The sequence below is a fragment of the Coffea eugenioides genome, chromosome 2 (assembly GCF_003713205.1).
Source record: "Coffea eugenioides isolate CCC68of chromosome 2, Ceug_1.0, whole genome shotgun sequence".
Taxonomy (NCBI): domain Eukaryota; kingdom Viridiplantae; phylum Streptophyta; class Magnoliopsida; order Gentianales; family Rubiaceae; genus Coffea; species Coffea eugenioides.
In genome coordinates, this window is record NC_040036.1 from 4,306,643 (window position 1) to 4,325,677 (window position 19,035).

Below are 19,035 nucleotides of genomic sequence, written 5' to 3' on the forward strand. Positions count from 1 at the left end.
TTGGAGATACGCGTTTTCACACGCGTGATTTAAATTTAGGAACTTTAGACCCTTATTTTGGGATAATTAAGAGTGAATAATATTTATATGAATATAAGTGCATTAGAGGTTTAGTGCACCAGTGAAACAAATGCGAGAGGAATCGAGCACGAAACGCGCGCGAGTGCGCGCAGTAGTAGAGTTGACTTTCGCACAAATGGGCCACACACTTGAAGCTTCTCTTGGAAGCTAAAATCTGATCACTCTCTTCTCCCTCCACTCACCATTTCAGCCGGCCATCCCTCTCTCCCAAACCACCATTGCTCTTTCAATTTTTACTTCACAAAACCTCACCAAATCTTCACTCAAATCCTACCAAAATTTCACCACACTTAGCTTAACACTTGAGGAGTATTTTGAGCTGCAAAAGGGAGCTGAAAAGCCATGGTTTCTGGAGCAAAGAGTGACCGAAATTCTGCTCTTGAACCTCCAACCAAGTGAGTGATGATCCAACCTTAGAAACTTGTCATTTGGAGGTTATCTTACCTAGTTAAATTCATTTATGCCATTGGTTAGCTTGTATATGGTGTAAAATGAAATGGGTGGGCTCTATGAACTCCCACCTTTGTCTTGGAGACTAATCTCATGCTTGATGATGGATTTAATGTTGGTTTAGTGCTCAAAATGGTAGATTAATGGTGTATAACTAGTAGAAACTTCAAGGAGTGCATGGAGTAAAAAGTTTCGATTTTGCCCCTGTTTTGATCGTACCCTTTTCTGCAGAATTTTGAGGATTTAATGGCTTGTATATGATGTTTATATGTTGTATAGATGGTGTATAAAATTTCATTGAAAAATATTGAGGTTTGGCTGGTCAAATGAATTATTTTCGTGAAGCTAGTGAACCTGGGGACTGTTCCCGTAATGCTCAGACAGCTTGCTTGTTTCGTTCATAACTCTGTACTCCGATGTCAAAATTGAGTACCGTCGGTGGCATTTGAAACTAAACATTCCCAGATTTCCATTGGTACCAAATTCACATTCTGGTTCCACTTGAGTGAGCCACACCATTCGTTTGAAAATCACTGCCCTGTTTCGTTGCTCTCCAGGAGACAGGACAGAAATTACTTCTTGATGCTAAAAAACGAGCTATTTGTGGATAGAATTTGAAAATGGTTTATTCTGATAAAATTCATCTTTATGAGAGAGCTTTCCAACGCCATCAACCACGCCCAATTCCAAGTTGAATTGAGTGAGTTGTGGCCAAAGTTTGAAACTGCTACAGTGATAGAATTTTCTACTTGGACAGATTTGTAACTAACAATGATTTGGGAATTTGTTTTCCGAAGCTTCTTGGTATAAATCACCTATCAAATGCACCTTGGACATATTTTAGACATTTCTTACTGGAATGGACCATGTTTGAAATGTGTCCTGGCCAAACGTTTGAAAAATGGCAAAACGGAAGTTCAAAGGCAACTTAGTCTTAGAATTTCTTGTGGTTTCATTAACCGACTTCCCGTACATATTTTTCTATGAAATTTGGTAGAGGAATAACCCTTATATGTTCATATGTACATACCAAATTTGGTGCTATTCTGAGGTCGTTTTGATGTTCAATCAAACTTCCAAAGTTCATGATTTAAGTTTGAAAACCCTTGTTTAACAAGGAAATTTTGGTAACTTTGGGTCACCATATCTTGGTGCTCGAAACTCCGTTTCCCGTTCCACTTGTTTTGTTATACTCTTGGATTGCAACACTAATTGATTTCCAAATTTCAAAGGTTAGTTCAAAACAAGTGAATTTTGCCAAATTTCCAAAGTTGGCCAAAACCAACTTAAATCTGTCTTGGTAATTCAAGTTACCAACTTTGAACCAAAATTTGAGTGCCTTTCACTTACATTCATGGAAAAGTGTCTTTTAAGAACTTTTAGTACTTTCAAAGAGGTTTCCAATGGTACCAAGTTTTCCAATTTTTGACATGTAGAATGTGAGATACGATTTTTCAAAGTATCGTATCAAACCTGAAAATTTTCTGAATTCCAAGGGAAGGGAGTTTTCAAATACTCCTTATTCCTTCGATATTACTTGAACATTTTATACTTGATTTCCAAAATGAAAACTCGATTGCTCATGTACTTTAAGAAACTCCTCTTGAATCTCGATTTACGAGTAATTGAGGTTCATTTTCATAAGATTTCCTTAGATTGCTCTAGCGTACAATCTTCCTCGATAATTAGAGATTTGTAGTGATATTGAGTGGTAGTTGATTATTGTTTGCTCAGGCACTCGAGGGGACCTTCAAGAGGATCTCGGAGCGGACACCTAAAACGCTTGTTTGAGAACTACTCGCTTGTTTTGACTAGGTGAGTGTTCCATATAGAAATACGTAATTGAATAAGTCTAGGACATGCTCATTTCATGATTATTAAGTGTTAAGTACTATGTGTTAAGTATTTACCATACTCATGCCTATTTAAGTAATGTATACTTGCGTTGCATATCGACATGAATTGGTTAAATGATTAACCATATCAAATGACCATATGAACTCGATACATGCTTAACTTGCTAGATTGCTTGCTTAGCTTACTTGGTTTTGAAAAATAGGGTCGAGTGTGTACTTTATCGCACTCGTTCTCTTTTGAGATGAATAACTCATGCTTGGAAATGCTCGAATAACATGACTTGGTATGCTATGGTTGCATACGTCATTGGAGTGAATCTCCTCGACTCTCACATGGTAAAAATGGGATAACGGCCAATGATGGCCTATTAATATGGCAAATGCCTGTCAAATAACCGTCACTACTCAACCATTAACCGTTAATCGTGAACCATTTACCAACCCACATGACTACCTGATTACTTGACTATTTGCTCACATGATTTCCAATCTGCATGACTATTCGATATCCGTGAATTACATGCTCTCATGAAATCAACTTGTATTGCTTACGTGCTTACGTGCTAAGTATCCACTTGATTACTTGATTATCATGAATCACATGTTATATGAAGCTGTCCATCATTGTTAGGCGAGTGTGTACTTTATCTCATTCGACCTACTCAAATGATGAATTTTACCTTTTGTCGAATTACTTGGTTACCTGTGCATGTTGTAAGTTCTAAGCTGAACTTGGGTCATGCTCTTAGTTACTGACCTACTCGAACCAGAACTGGGCTCGGTCAGGTAGGTTGGAACCCTGGGCCACCGTTTCGGTATACTCGAGTATTACCACTGGAGGGATAAGGTGATGGCCAGTCAAACCGAGGGGATCCGGAAGTCATAAGGTGCAGATGACCGACAGAGTTCCATTGGAACACCGTATCCTACCGTATATGTTTACCTTGTATCATGATAATTATTTCATGCTAAAATGTCAACATGAAATCCTGAGCCATGCCTGTGATATGCTCCCTACCTGTTACCTGTCCAATGTACTCATATCATGATACCTGTTTCATGTTAATGCTCCATACCTGTAACATGCTTAATTACTCGCACCTGTAATAAGCTCCAATCACTCGTGAACTATACATGCCAATGTCTTGAACCATGATAACTGTCTCATGATAAATGTCTCATACCATGATACATGTCTCAAATTACCCGTACAATGATTATCACCTCATGATAACATGCTATTGTGTAACCTTGAACCATGCATATGATATGCCCAACCTACTTGATTTATTTGAACTGTTAGAGTGTCTTAGAACCTCACTGGGCTGTGTAGCTTATCCCACGTTGTGATTTTCTTTTACAGGGTTCGAGACTAAGGGTGCTCGTGAGTAGTACTAGATTGTTTTCTTTTGAAGACTTTAAGTTATATTATAACGGATGGCTATTGTACCCTTTTCCGTTGGGTTGTATTTAAGCTTGAAAGCTACATAATTGGAAGTGTGAGATATTTGAAGTACTTTAATTATATACTGAAGTTACTTAAAGTATTTCGAGCTTTTGAATGATGGATTGTAGTGAGTCCTGACGAGAGTTGGGCAGGCGTCCCACGGATACCCTTTGGTTCGCCTTAGGGAGAAGTGGGGGCGTCACAGGAGGTTGGCCTGCTCATATATATATGATTGAACAAATCCCGTGGGATAGTAGTATTCCTATGACCATTGTGATGTTGATGAGCCCGAAGAGTAGGAGGAAAGAGTTCTTCTTGATCATCAACCCAGAACTCATAACGGAGTCTCTGAGAGATTCCTTGGACCCAGGGGGCCAGAAAACAACAAAGCTCTCGTTGATTTTGAATAGAACAATTGTTAAAGGAATGTCCAATCACTCCGCATCGACGACAAAGTTTAAAAATGTTCTCATATCTACATTTAACCCATATGATGTAGTCAGACCTGAGCTTCAAGAAAAATTCGCTGAGAAGAGGGTCTTTAGGATTGAGCCAAACTCGAGCTCTAAGGTACTGAAGATTGCATGACTGACCTTCATGATAGTCAATCTCTTCCACTTGTCCGACAATGGAAGCTTGGAGTTGCCCATAAGCGTTGTTAATATACTCAACTGGAAGGCCATGAAGTTGAACCCAGATTAGGATCTGAGTAACATAAATAGATGTGAGCGGAGTGTCCGGAACCCATCTGTGTAAGGTGAGAAACGCCCCTTGCATTGAGTACGGACCATTATCAAGAATAAGTAGCATGTCCTCTAACAAAGAGAAGCGGAAAAGGAAAAAATTTCCTTCTCGTAATAATACTTGAACTTGCGGGTGCCAATGGAGTTCAACATAATCCTGCATAATCTCCAAACTCAGGTGGCGATAGTCTACTAAATAGCCAATGAGATAAAAGTTGTAGTGATTAGCATGTTGTTGGATATCAGGGAACTCATGGACCACCAAGGGCCCCCTCCTTGCCATTTGAAGATTATTTGGCGTAAAGGTTGTATTAAAGGAGGTCTCACGGCGTTCATCTGAATTATCACTGCCATACTTAGACTCACTATTTTCTTCCCACCCCGAAAGACGAAAGCGACCTAGCTGACTTATTTGGTTAGTGAGAACCACTAGTGAAGAAATTTAGGAGACAAATCTGATGGCAAATAACAGAATTAAAGTTGGACAGAGAACTGGAAAGATGGTAAGAAAGCCACTTTGGGAAAGACTTCAATAGAAAGGCTCCGAAGGAGGAGGCTCTCATAGAGAGAGAAAGGCTTCGAGTCTTTTCTTTCTTTTCGAGGATTAACGACCTCCCTTTGTGATTTATAGAAGGGATAATTTCAGAAATCTCTCCGGAGGTTTCAAGAAATATCATCTAACTCCCTTGAAATTTTCAAAATCTCGCTTAGCACTCTTGAAGTAATAGTGGGACCATATGCCAACATCAAAGGTGATGAATTGTCAATAATACTCTCATATTTAAATTTCTTTAACAATGTCTATGCATACATATATTCATATGTGTTATAATATATATATATATATATATATATAATTGAATTGCAAATATCAATGAAATATTCAACGCATCTGGAGAAGAATAGCTACAGGTTCTTTTTTCCCTTTCTTGTGTTTCAAAACTATATTTATCTATTTATTTGTTCCTATTCATGTAGAGTGTGAGAGAAATGAAGCAATTGAATCTCCAAACTCTGTGGTTTTTCAAATTCTGACTTTTTCTTTTTATAAAAAAATTGACATCTTTCACATCCATAAAAAAGTCGGTCTATTTTACGTAAATTCTCTGTATAATATTGAAGTTAAATTTTATTTATTATTCAAATGTATGAGTTTTACATGCTAATTGCCTTCAATGCTATGAAGGGCTTTATTTGTAGAAATGGTTTAAAGAATAGTATTTGCTATTACTATCTCTCTTTGCTATAGAAGTGAATATTGGTTATAACATAAATACTTATCAACTTTCATCCCCTCACTTTTAAAATGGTACCAATTTATTACTTTTTTGTTCTTGATTTATAAAATGTTCATTTTTTTAATAGCCTAAGGGTATTAAGGGCACTAAAATGGTCTTTCTCCTCAAATATGAATTTTCTAATATTACTTTTGGTTAGAAGGGCTTACAATGTTACCAAAATGTCACTTTTGAGAGGTGCTAAGTGAGATTCTAAAAATCTGAAGAGAGTTAAGTGATATTTCATAAAACTTTTGGGGAGATTTCTAAAATTATCCCTTTAGGGTCCGTTTGGTTCACAGACTGGATGAGATGGGATGACTCATCCTTGGAGTATTAATCCTGGGTTGAATCATCTCCTGATAAATAATCCAAATTATCTAGTGTTTGATTGGTTCTCAGTTGGATAAGATATGGAAGAAAATAATCCTATCCCGTGTTTGGTTGGAGATTGGATGAGGAAGGATTACTATTTTAATGACCAAAGCATCCCTTAATACATAGATTCTTTTTAATAAAATAATCTAATATTTTATAAATATTAATAAAATAATTTAATATTATTTAATATTTATAAATTTTATTAAAATAGAGTAGTTTAAAACTTTATAATTATAAAGTAAATCAAGGGTTTTGATATATAAAAATTCGCATTCATTCAAACTTAGCTCATTTGGGCCCTTAAAAATAGATTTTGACCAAACTTTTGAACATAAATTTGAAATTCAATTAAATAATGAACCAAGTTTTGACTAAATTAAGGTTAAATCAATTACAACCTAACTCATTTAAGAGTTTTCAATGAGCCGAACTCAGGCTAATATAGAAGATTCTTCTTTGGATCGAGTTTGAACTTATTGAAGTCCTTATTCACAAAATCCAATTAATAAGATTATATATTTATATAAATTTCATTTAGAAAATAAGGTTAGTAAGGGTAATTTAGTCCAAGGGTAATATAGTCCTTCTATTATGATGTTGATATGGCAAATTAGTCAAAAATTTTAAATCAATTAATAGGGGTAAGTCAAAATTTTTAAAATAATGAATAGGGTCAAATTAGTCAAAAATTTTAATAGAATTAGGAGGGGCTAATTGCTCTGTTTATTATGATATTATTATGTGAGAGTATGGTTATATAATAGCTAATTTAAATTTGAATCATTCATAAGGATCAATTAGTCTAAATATTATTATATTGGTAGTAGGGGCAAATTAGTTAAAAAAATTTAAAATTAAATAGTAGGGGCAAATTAGTCCATTCCTATTATATTATCATGTGAAAGTAGGTTTATATAATTATAAGGGTATAAATTTATATTTTTTTGTAAAGATAAATTAGTTTAAAATTTTATCATTCTGTCTGTTAGTCATTTCAGAATGACTAATCCCATTTCCTCCATGGGATTATTTTATCCCATAAATAAAGGATTAATTCGATTAGGTAGGATGTATCATCCTATGTATAATATGCAATCAAACATGGGATGACATAGGATGATTAATCCAATCCTGTGTCATTCCATGAACCAAACGACCCTTATAAAAAAGTGAAAGGTGATGAAATATCACGGCGATGTTAAAAGAGCCGGTTAGCTTGTGAACACTAACCATGGACTGGTTATACTGTAATTTTACTCAACTCTGGTGGCCTTTTTGTTGGTCAGCCATTTTCGTTAGTAACGTACTAGTGTCCCCAGCACGTGAGAGTCATTTGTTCACGCCTTTCTCCTCCAGGTTATTTCGGCCCCCTTTGTTTCTGTCTTCTCCTACCTTTTCTCTCTCTCGCAAGATTTTGGTTTTCTTAGTACCCCTAGCTTGACCTTACTCCTCGATCGCTCTCCTCCAGCTTGGCTAGAACAGGAATCATTGTTAATTATACGTGGTAATAAGTTTTTTTTGTTCCTTCTTAATTAAGTTGGACGTGATCATCCATGACTCCTGGGAGTAATATGTGCTAAATTGGGCTCATCAGTTTGTTGAAGTATTGAAATTTGGGTCATATAATTGAATGCATTTCATTTCCTTTTCTGAAAACTTATAAATTTCAATCGCTGATGGTTTGTTTTCTTGTAATTGCTTTAGTTTAATAATATATTCTTACAAATTTTCCCCTTTTGCCTTCCAGGTGTTTGTCTTTTTTCTCAAGCTGCTACATCTACATCACCTTGGTAATCGCATTTTCTAGTTATAATGTAATTTATGCTTAAAATCTCCTTACGGCTCCTTTATTGCTATTATAGTCTCTAAGTAGTAGTAAGTTCAGATACTGGAGTTACCAACTGTCCACTGGTGCTTGATACTCTGCTAATGTTGACTAAGTGGAAATATTGCGACATTGTGTTGGATGTTGAATTTTGACCTCCCAAAAACTATGTTTAATGATGTGAATTTGAATTGTACCGTGGCCTATATTGATGTAATATGAGGTAGACAGACTAAATTAAAATAAAGTTATCAATGTGGGAGTTTCTTTTGCAGTGACCTTTTTCCCCTCATACTTTGCTATATATTTGGATTTTGGATTTCTTCTCCATGATTATGAAAGAAAAGTTTGTTTATTTTTGTTGGGAATCTTCCAATACATTTCCCACTCATAAAGTTAATGGCCTCAGAAAACCAAATCCTTGTGATGTTCATGTGCTAGAAGAGTTCAATGGTTCGGTGGTTGAATTTCATTGGTTCAATGGTTTTTCTTGTGAAGTATGAAAGTTGATTTCCTTCTCTTTATTATTACTTACATGAATATCCCCTGCATTATTAACATTTAGTAACATTTACAGATACATATAACTTTGGAAATTGGTTATGGGCACCTTGAATAAATCTATGAGTGCCTGAGCAGATCTATTGTGGGATCAATCTGTGTGTGCCTAAGCTTAAACTTTTGTTATTATTACCTGGTTTGTTTGATGTATAGGCTCCTTGGGAAGATTGATTATTCCAACATGTGGTAACGATATGATTCTATCTGCATATTTGTCCATGGCAAGAATTAGTCTTTCTTGGTTTTGTTATTCAGAAGAAGAACAATGACATAATTGAAGTTAGAAAAGAGATGGTAAAAGCAGCCTATGACAAGTAAATGTAAATGACTGATAGATAAAACCTTTAAGCTTATGCACTGATTTTGGTTGCAGAACTATTATGTATCTGGTTAGGTAGGTTGAGTTACTTATCTTCCTCTTTTTTGCACAGCGAAAACTGAACAACTCAATTTTAAACTATACTACAAATGATTTGAACTCTATTTTTTGAAGCTTCTCAGGATAGGAAAAAATAAATTTATTCCTAGAGACAAGCATGACTAAAATATGCTAAGCACTTTGTATCTTGGTTGATTAACAGCTTTAGTAACTTTGAAGAGCAAACATAATGCGCAAATGGAGTAAATAGCCTGACTGAAAAAAAAGTCATCTGTAGGCATGAATAAGTGAATCATTAATTCCAAATTTTGCAAATGTAATGCACCCATGTATTCTGTCCTTGAAAATGTTTTTACTTAGAGGTGTGCTTTAGAGCCTAGAGAGTATCTTTTTCCAAGCTTTATACATTTTTCTCTTTGCTTTCTATGGAGTAAGCTGATCAATATGAGATTACACATAATTAAAAAGAAAAGCATGTTTGTTGTCTATAGGTTGGGCTTAGGTGAAGTTAAACTCAACCTCATCTATGCTCGATCAAAATAATAATATCAGATCAAATACTTTATATGTTTAATACTTGTACATGTTGAAGATAAACAAAATCATAAAAAATAATTATTTTAATAATATATTTATCTTAAAGCATTATTCTTTTAATTAAATAATTTACAATTAAAAAAATTAATAAATATCTATGGTAAATGTATAAATTGAGTATTCTTATCTATATATTATATGAAACATTTTAAAAATCCTATCATATGCATAATTTTTCGAGAAAATTCAAGCTAATAGCTTATACAATCTCGGTACGAAACTTATTTTGAAAAAATGAGCCAAGATGAGGCCTTACATGTGTAAGTTTTGAATAAGTCAAGTTCAGATTAATCAGTAAAATTTTTTGCAGTTAAGTTCAGATTAGTCTCTCATTCTAAAGATCCTTAAAAACAAAATGTTCGCACGATGGTGGAGCAATTTGATTACCTTAAAGAATATTTTATTAAATTTAAGGACGACAAACTGTGAATATCAACTTGTTAATCACAACCCTGTTGTAGCTCATTGTCTTTGCAGTTTAGTCTCCAATTCTGCTTCTCAGATTCCCCGAGACCTCCATATAATGAACAAGAATATCACACGTTTAATACGAAGTGGCCGGATTCAAGAAGCAAGAGTTTTGTTTGATGGATTAAGACTTAGAAATACAATCACGTGGAATTCAATGATGAGTGGATATGTCCATAGGCGAGAAATTGCAAAAGCTCGAAAACTGTTTGATGAAATGCCTGAGAGGGATGTTGTCTCGTGGAATTTGATTATTTCGGGTTATATGGGGTGTCGGGGAAGTAGATATATGCAAGAAGCAAAATACCTGTTTGATCAAATGCCTGAGAGGGATGTTGTTTCGTGGAACACGATGATTAGTGGGTACGCGAAAAATGGTAGAATAGATGAAGCAATGAGGCTTTTTATGTGTATGCCTAAGAGGAATGTTGTTTCTTGGAATGCGATCATTTCTGGGTTGCTGCAAAATGGTGATGTGAAAAGGGCGGTTGAGTTCTTTGAGAGAATGCCTGACAGGGACGCCGCTTCTTTAAGTGTTCTTGTGTCTGGTTTAATACAGAATGAAGAGTTGGATGCTGCTGCACATGTTCTGTTCAAGTATGGGACGAGGGATAGCGGGAGTGAAGATTATCTTCAAGCTTATAACGTTTTGATTGCCGGGTACGGCCAAAAGGGAAGGGTGAACGATGCCCGGAAACTTTTTGATCAAATCCCAATTTATGCTGATGATGATAATAGGAATGCAGTTAGAAGGTTTGAGAAAAATTTGGTGTCATGGAATTCTATGATCATGTGCTATGTGAAAACTGGAGATATCATTTCTGCCAGGGAGTTATTTGATAAGATGATTGAGCGTGATTCTGTTTCGTGGAATACCATGATTAGTGGCTATGTTCAGGTACGAAATATGGAAGAAGCTTCAAGGCTTTTCTCTGAAATGCCACGCCCAGATGCATTATCATGGAATTCAATGATCTCAGGGTTCTCCGAGTCAGGAAACTTGGAACTTGCTCGTAATTTTTTTGAAAGGATGCCAGAGAAAAACAGGATATCTTGGAATGCAATTATTGCAGGAAGTGAGAAAAATGCAGATTATGATGGAGCCATCAAGCTTTTTATTGAGATGCAAGGAGCAGGAGAAAAACCTGATCGACACACATTATCTTCACTTCTTAGTATTTGTGCCGAGTCTGTGGCAGTGGATCTGGGAATCCAAATTCATCAGTTAGTAACAAAGATTGTTGTGCCTGATATTCCGTTAAATAACTCGCTTATTACAATGTATGCTAGATGTGGGGCAATATTTGAAGCAAGAACTATTTTTGATGAGATGCAATTTGAGAAAGATGTAATCTCTTGGAATGCTATGATTGGGGGATATGCATCTCATGGTTATGCACTGGACGCTCTTGAACTATTTGACTTGATGAAGCAACTAAGAGTGAGACCTACTTACATTACATTCATTGCAGTTCTGAATGCATGTACTCATGCTGGTCTTGTTGATCAAGGCTGGTTGCATTTTGAGGCCATGATTAATGAATTTGGTATTGACCCAAGGGTTGAACACTTTGCCTCCATTGTGGACATGATGGGTCGTTTTGGAAATGTTGAGGAAGCCTTGAACATAATTTACGCAATGTCACTTGAACCTGATAAATCTGTCTGGGGTGCATTACTAAATGCCTGTAAGCTGCACAACAATGTGGAGATAGCACGAGTAGCAGCTGAAGCTTTGTTGAGGCTAGATCCAGAGGACTCTGGCCCATATGTTTTGCTGTATAACATGTTTGTTGATGTAGAGAGATGGGATGATGCAAATAAAGTCAGGGAGTTGATGGATAAAAGTAGAATTAGAAAGCAACGAGGTTACAGTAGATTGGATTCAGGCTGCTGATAATGTCAGAAACGTCATTTCATGTACAGAGTGGTTAAAAGGCAGACAACATTAGAACAAAGGTAATTGGGTTAATAACAAAATTAAATGTTCTCCAATTAGGCTCATTTTCTATAATTATTCACATAGCAACTTGAAAATCTGAGTGATTTTGGAACACTTTAATTATAGAAATCATATTCTGTCATATTGTATGACATTCATCTTACTCTTGTTTTTCAGTCATCCTATACTATTTCCCACATAGTTCTTGTACTGTACCTTGCTAATCTATTAAACTTACAAGTTTTGTACTTAGAATCAATTTTCTGATTTTTTTTTTCTTGATTATGCTTTCCCCTTGATGTTTGTATAACTTAATGAATTGACATGCACAAGTTTATTGACTTTAGAATATTTGAGAAGCACAGGCACCCTTATATTGGTATGTGATACTTCACGCTCTCAAACATTCAGCAACCATATATACAGCTGCTCACTTATCGTGTTCCCTTTTGGAGTTTCTGTTAAAATGCTTATTCCTTATTTCATGTTCACTTGTGGGATAAATTGTAAACTTGTTGAACTCTAAGCTTTCCAAAAGTCAAAAAGGTCTGTTTTTGCAGGATTTTTTGGTATCTTCTTTCATCATGTCACTTGTTATTTGCCTTCCACTTATCCTTCAAGAAAGTGTAAAACATATCTGTTTATTAGGGACTTTCAAAGGCTTGGCCTAATATTTAGAATATTTATGATTTTCATCAAATACCTTGGAAAGACCAGTAAAACTTGTAATGTGTTGAACTTATATACGCTGTCGTGTAGTGACTCAAAAAAACTGTGAACTACTGTGGCCCCATGTTATGTTGTGATACTCATGTGAAGCTAAAGTTCCAGCAATGTTTTGATTAATAATTTACATTGATACTTAGAGTTTAAGTCTCAACTTAGCATGAAGGTTTTCACTCAACTTACTTTAACAGGTAAAAGAACTTGTCATATCATTAACTAAATAATAGATATAATTATCCAAGAACATAGAACATGGATTCTACTCATTCTCCATTAGAGAATACATTTTTCTTTTTGTTTCATGAACTATTTATTAGTATCTTCTTTAATCTTTCTGTTCTACCCTTTAATATCTGATTCTTGTTCCCCTGCTGACCATAAGCTATTTTAGGAGTCCTCTTTATGTCCCTCTTCTTGTCTCCTTTTGTTAATCTTTCTATTTGTACAAACTTGATGCCTATGATCTGATTGATGACCATTTATTATTGAATAGGCCTGATAATAATCGTGAAATATTCCATTCTCAAGCACAGAGGTAGCAATCTCACAAGGTATGCACAATATTTATTTCTAATGTTTTAGTTATAAAGTACGTGTTCACACGTACATGTACGCCTGCTCAATGTGTGGGCCACAATGGATCAAGTCAGTATAACAATTTAATTACAAGTTAGTCTCCCCTGCCACCTCACTGAACAACTCCCTTAGCTAATTCCACTAGGAGGTCTCTCTTTTCTCACGCTTCTGGCTGGTAATTTTCCCCTTTCTCTACAACCACTGGTCATCACTTCCTCCTTATTCTCTCCAGTCTCTGCTACCCTTGGTGTACTGTCCCCAACTCATACTCTTGCTCCCCTTTCCGAACACTCAAGGTAATTGTTGTAAGATAAGTAGTTTAGCTGTTTTATTTTTTATTTTATACATACATATATATATATATATATAGCCTATAGTATAAGCGTGAAGGACCTCTAGCCACGTCAGATTTGGTCATCCGCCCATATGTGTCATAAGGGGATTGGCTTCCTGATGATGTGGCAAGAGGAGATTGGTGGCAAGTTTGACCAAGAGTTTGTCCTAGGGCTTCTTGTCTTCTTTCCCTTCATTCTTCTCCGCTGCTTCGTTCCTCTCCGAAGCTCCTCTCCCCTTCCTTTTTTCTTTTATTTTCTTTGTTCCTTTCTTCCCATTGTTGTTTTTTTTTTATTTGGTACTTCCTCCTTCTCTGTCTTCCCTTCCTGTTTCCCCTCCCTTTTTCCCTTTCTTTTCTTTTCTTTTTTGAGTTATATGATTCTAATTGATTTTTTTCCCTTGTCATTAGAATTGGTCTGGATTTGAAGCTATGAAATACATGAGACACAGAAATCATCTTGATCGGTATGCTCCAATATTTCCCTAAATTTTTACACTTTCCTCGATTCAAAAAAGAAAGCCATTTTTCCTGCTAGGATTTGTTAATCTTTTGATTAATAACCCAGAGGTTTGAAATACTATTCTTCCATCTCCTTCTTTGAACCAAAAAAAAAAAAAGCTGCAGTAAAATCTCCATCTTAATCCATCCAAAAGCACCAAAAGTTGGAAGTATTTGTAAACCCAGAGATTTGGTGTTTTTTCTTTTCTTCTTGAGTATGCTTCTGAGTTTTGGTTCAGCCTTCTGTTTTCCTTTTGCTGTAATGCAACGTTTCTCCATCATTTGCCATAGGAAATGACTTCAGAACCCTAACCCTAGATTTTAGTGTATACAGGTCTATTTTCTATTTCATCTGTGTATATTTGTAGAGCCATGAAGTAACATATGAGTGAGCAATTGTACCAGAAAACTTGTTTATCGAAGCAGCTGATATAATGTGAAATGGGGGTTTTGTGAGGAAGAGCCTATCAAGGGAGAGAGGTTGTGAATTGGGTTAAATTTTGTTGCCTGGTCACTTGATCACCATTTACATCAAGGTTCAGCTCTAAACACTACTCATGTTTACATTATAATGGAGTTAAAATTTTGTTGTGATTGCTTTAACGTACACTTTTAGAATTTACAATGTGTACTAAGTCTTTAAGAAGAAGTGGTATGTGTGATTTCTTTGACATATAGATTCTTATGCAGATGGTTAAGAAATTATTGAAAAGTGGACTATATTTCTCTGTTGAGTAAGCTAATTGTTAATAATCAAATCCTACTTTCTAAGATTTTTATTCTGCTAGGGGCCTATTGGCCCATCATTATTTGGTTTTCATGCAGTGATAGTTGACGGTTTTTAGCATTTGTTTCCTACTGTATCTGTTAGACTAGGGGTCGGAGGAATGGATTAGGTTTACCATATTCTAACTTAATTACCCCCTCTTTTAGTTAGTAACTGGCTCTCCATATGGTTAGTTTATGATTATGAACCGTTGGTTGCCAAATTTCAGGTTACATAGCAAGAAAATGCTTTCAAATGAAACCATTTTGCATGATGGACCTCTGGATTCTTGGTTGAGATGGTGGTGTCTTTTGAAGGTCCATAACCAATGCCATGAATAAGTATAATTTACAGTAAAGGTCTGTGACTTTTGCTGCCTTATAAAGAGAGGCTGCTTTGTTTATTCTAAAAGTACTTCAACGAAATTTTATATGAAAAATGAAGCTACTATATACATAGACGAAACTATCAAAGTTGTCTATCAAAGTGCGTTCATCTTATTTTCTACTCTTGAAGTTGCAGACATAGAAGTTTTATGATAAACTGGTTTGTTAATTTGCATGCTACTCGTCTTATTTAGAAGATCCTCCTTTAAAGAAATTTTGAAAGTCAGTATCTGCCAAGCCTTCTTCATATACCTATGAACTAAATCTTGGAGTGGAGAACTATAAATCTCTCTCCAAGCATTCTGTTTTTTTATCAAGAAAAGTTTTGCTTTTGGTTGAGTTAAAATATGTACTTTATAGGAATCATAGAAGTTCAAGTTCATGTCTTGATATTCTGCAAAACTAATTTTGTCATTTCACCTATTTATTTTGAATTCGTTGACTATGGTGACTTTTGATTGATTTTCTGAATTTTATTTTTTTTGATTCTTGGCTGATAGCAGTCGGAATTTTGGAGTCAATTATATCCTTGGCCATGATTTTTTACTTTTCCAGGTCTGTTGTTTTGTTTCTCAGAGATCTGGTATTTATAAAGTTCATGTTATGTTCTAAAAATTTTCTCCCTTAAGCCATTTTTTTCAGTTTGCTGCAGTCAAGAAAAGAAAATATTAACTAGATTTGGCCATGTGGTATGGGTACTGTATAACTCCACTTTCTTTTTTTTATCTTTCTCCTTCACTGTCTCGTGATCTCCTAGAAATTCCATATAGTACTATTATATTTTTTTCCTTCTTCGGAACCCTTTTTTGGTTTCTACATATCCATTTTTCCTGGTTACAAGATGAGGAATTGAGATATACAACCAAGGGATGGTTTTTATCCCCTTTTTTTTTAGGGAATGGTGCACGATTCACCTCACAAGGTCATATACATATCTATACTTATTATCCCCTTTTTCTAACGAACTTCCTTTCGATTGATCAGCATCAAAGGGAATACCCACAACAATACATCAAGATATTGCCTGAAATACACTAATATGCAAACACTATCTGGCTGGAATATAGAAAAATCAACTCCAAGTGCAGTACATAAGTCCTGATTGGCTTGTATGCGAGCTACTCTATTCCATTCTGTTATGACTGCTCTAATGTCCGCAAGTGCATAATGAAGCACTCCATCATCAGGAATGATGATATTGGACTGGTAAATCTGACTAAACTCAAGCTTCTCTTTTCTTTCATGGTGACTTCTCAGATTAAGAAACTCGATTGCAGATTTAGAAAGCTTTAATTATGTATTGTATGTGAAATTTGGTGAATTTGCAAAACTTTTTCTTATGTAGTCTCTAATTTGGGGTTTTTATATCTCATGGCCGTCGGCCTTATAAAATCTGACAATGGCCTGGAAAATGTTAAGATAGAGGTACTAAATTTGTCTTTAAGATTTAATTGTGAGTTGTCATATCTGTCTTTCTAAAAATTTGGCTGCTGTTTATGCCTTTGGGTCACATTAGGTCAAATGTAAGTGGGCATTTTTGGTTGGGAACCACAGTGTACACATTTTTCGGAACTATATTAACAAAATGGCACTTCTCACATGTGGAGAAACATCTCATCAGAGGTTGTTTTCATTAGGTGGAAATCAAAATGTTAATATTTTGGATAGTTAATTTTAGTGTAAATTTTTGTTTGTTTGCATGGTGTTATTTTCCTTGCTATATTATGCATGGAAGTGGTAATTAGGTTTATGGATCTAGCAAATTCAATGTTTAATTTGTTTTGGTCTCTAATTCGTGGGGAATTTTATTAGATTCATTTACTAATCAAGAAGGAAAAAAGCTGCCATAGTTGTTGTCATCTTTTAGCCCATAGTGGTCCTTAAGGTATTAGTTTTGCAATTTTTTTTGGTGATTGAATTTTAAGGTATTGGCTTATCCTCTATGATTCTTTATTCCATTATATAGGCGAATCAGCTTTGGGTATAACTATTACATAGCTGATAAAGAATTGAATAATAAATCTTGTATTCCCGTGTTTTTTCCATTATTTGGACATTTGGAACATCAGGCGCCTAACAATATAAGGTGGCGTTTGGTAAAAGGGTTTCGGAATGGGAAATTGGAATAAACCTCATAATTATTATTTAGATTACTCCTATCGGAATCGGAATTTTGGAATCATGTCTAAAAATTTATCATTCCTCAATTCCTTAATAACTTTGAGGGTTTTGGACAAAACCCAAGTCTGATTCCCATTTAGAAATGGGGCCCATCCCGCCATTCATTAAAAAAATTAATATATCATTATATACATACATATATAATTATTTATATAATATATATTATAATTATAATATTTAATTATAATTATGTATTTTGTTATAATATTAGTATAATTATATAATATATTTATAATTATTATATACACATACAATATATTGGAGGTACTTGTTGGTATAATTGTTTTGCTCATAGATTCCTTGGATGTCCTTGCTATTGATTGCTCTTTAATCCTGGGCATTTTTGAGCTTGAATGGTTTGGCATTGATCTCCGTTGATTTGTATGAGAAAGTGATTGACTTTGATGGTGGAAGTTCTGCTTGAATTTCTTTTTCAGCTATCTGCCACCTTTTTATTACTTTTGCTATTTGAGAGAAGTGGTAATCAATTCCTTTTTCCGGGAATACACTTCAAACCAGTCAAAGAATTGGACATGCTGTCTGGTCCTTGTCAGAAATTTATAGAATTCTTCTTATATTTTTTGTCGAGAATGACCTCTGTATTTCTCAAAAAATCATATTCTTTTTGAGCGATTGTGTTTCGTATAAAATTCTGTTCTGAGATTCTGTTTGTCAATTTGATAATCCATAGAAATCACCCTTAATTCATCAAGTTGAGAATGATTGTCTGTTATGGAAGAATATGAAGGAGATCTAGGAAGTCCTTCCTGCTTCACATCATCAGAGGATTCATCTTGGATCTCTGAAGGGGTCAGTTTGCTGGTTGCATACCTTGCCTGTGAAATTTTAGAAGAAAAATCTAAATCTTGGAGTCGGGTTGAGATAGAAGAAGTCAGTGGCCTGTCTGAAACTGATCTTCTCCTATTGAGTATCTAGGCATATCTATATCAGTTGTTGATGAAGATGATGTCCTAAAACTCATAGATCTGTCAAATTTGACTTGACCAGTTCCAGAAGCAAATTGCTGGATGCTTGAAATCGTTGTATTCTGTATTGGATTTGCTAGAGCTACTTCAGGAAGAACCTAGCTTTCTGACAGTGAGATCTGGTTCCAGACAATAGATCTTGGAACTGTAATCCGAGATTTAGCCAGATCTGTTTGGAATGGGACTATCTCTCCCTTTTGTAATGTTTTTAGGGTTTCTGTTCTGAATGCTGAATTCATAACTTGTATTGAATTCTATAAATAATAGCTGCAGGAAGAGTTCTTGTTTTGACTCTATAATTAACATTTTTTATATTTAATACTAAAGCATCTAGAATGTTTTTGTCTTTTAGAGAGACTGTAAAGTTTGAAAAACAATCAAAATATACTAGTCCTCCACAAAGGCTAGTTTCTGCCATTTCTAGGAGAGAATCATTGAGTTTGTTTGGATAAGAGTTTATTTGGATGATTTATTTGAGATATTTACTGTAGCACTTTTTGTGATGTGATGTATGTGAGATAAAAAGGTGATTGAGAAAATAAAAAGGTGATTGGGATTTGTGAAAACAAATTAAA

The 19,035-nt window shown here is 35.0% G+C and overlaps 1 protein-coding gene across 3 annotated transcripts; it reads left to right on the plus strand.

The window, feature by feature from the left end:
• Window positions 1-7,660: 7,660 nt before the first annotated feature.
• LOC113760660 (pentatricopeptide repeat-containing protein At1g62260, mitochondrial) lies at window positions 7,661-18,748 on the plus strand. 3 transcript variants are annotated; one of them, XM_027303331.1, is made up of 9 exons: window positions 7,661-7,739; window positions 7,983-8,025; window positions 10,059-12,024; window positions 13,227-13,284; window positions 14,052-14,107; window positions 14,476-14,677; window positions 15,137-15,266; window positions 16,278-16,499; window positions 18,166-18,748. In XM_027303331.1, the coding sequence occupies exon 3, from the start codon at window positions 10,121-10,123 to the stop codon at window positions 11,960-11,962; it is 1,842 nt and encodes a 613-aa protein (XP_027159132.1). In that variant the 5' UTR covers window positions 7,661-7,739; window positions 7,983-8,025; window positions 10,059-10,120; the 3' UTR covers window positions 11,963-12,024; window positions 13,227-13,284; window positions 14,052-14,107; window positions 14,476-14,677; window positions 15,137-15,266; window positions 16,278-16,499; window positions 18,166-18,748. The 3 variants fall into 3 exon arrangements, with proteins under 3 accessions (XP_027159132.1, XP_027159133.1, XP_027159134.1); XM_027303332.1 differs by lacking the exon at window positions 14,476-14,677; XM_027303333.1 differs by lacking the exons at window positions 14,052-14,107; window positions 14,476-14,677.
• The last annotated feature ends 287 nt before the right edge of the window (window positions 18,749-19,035 follow it).

What these genes read in the sequence shown, in the direction of transcription:
- LOC113760660 (XM_027303331.1), top strand. Translation starts at nt 10,121, where the DNA reads ATGAACAAGAATATCACACGTTTAATACGAAGTGGCCGGATTCAAGAA.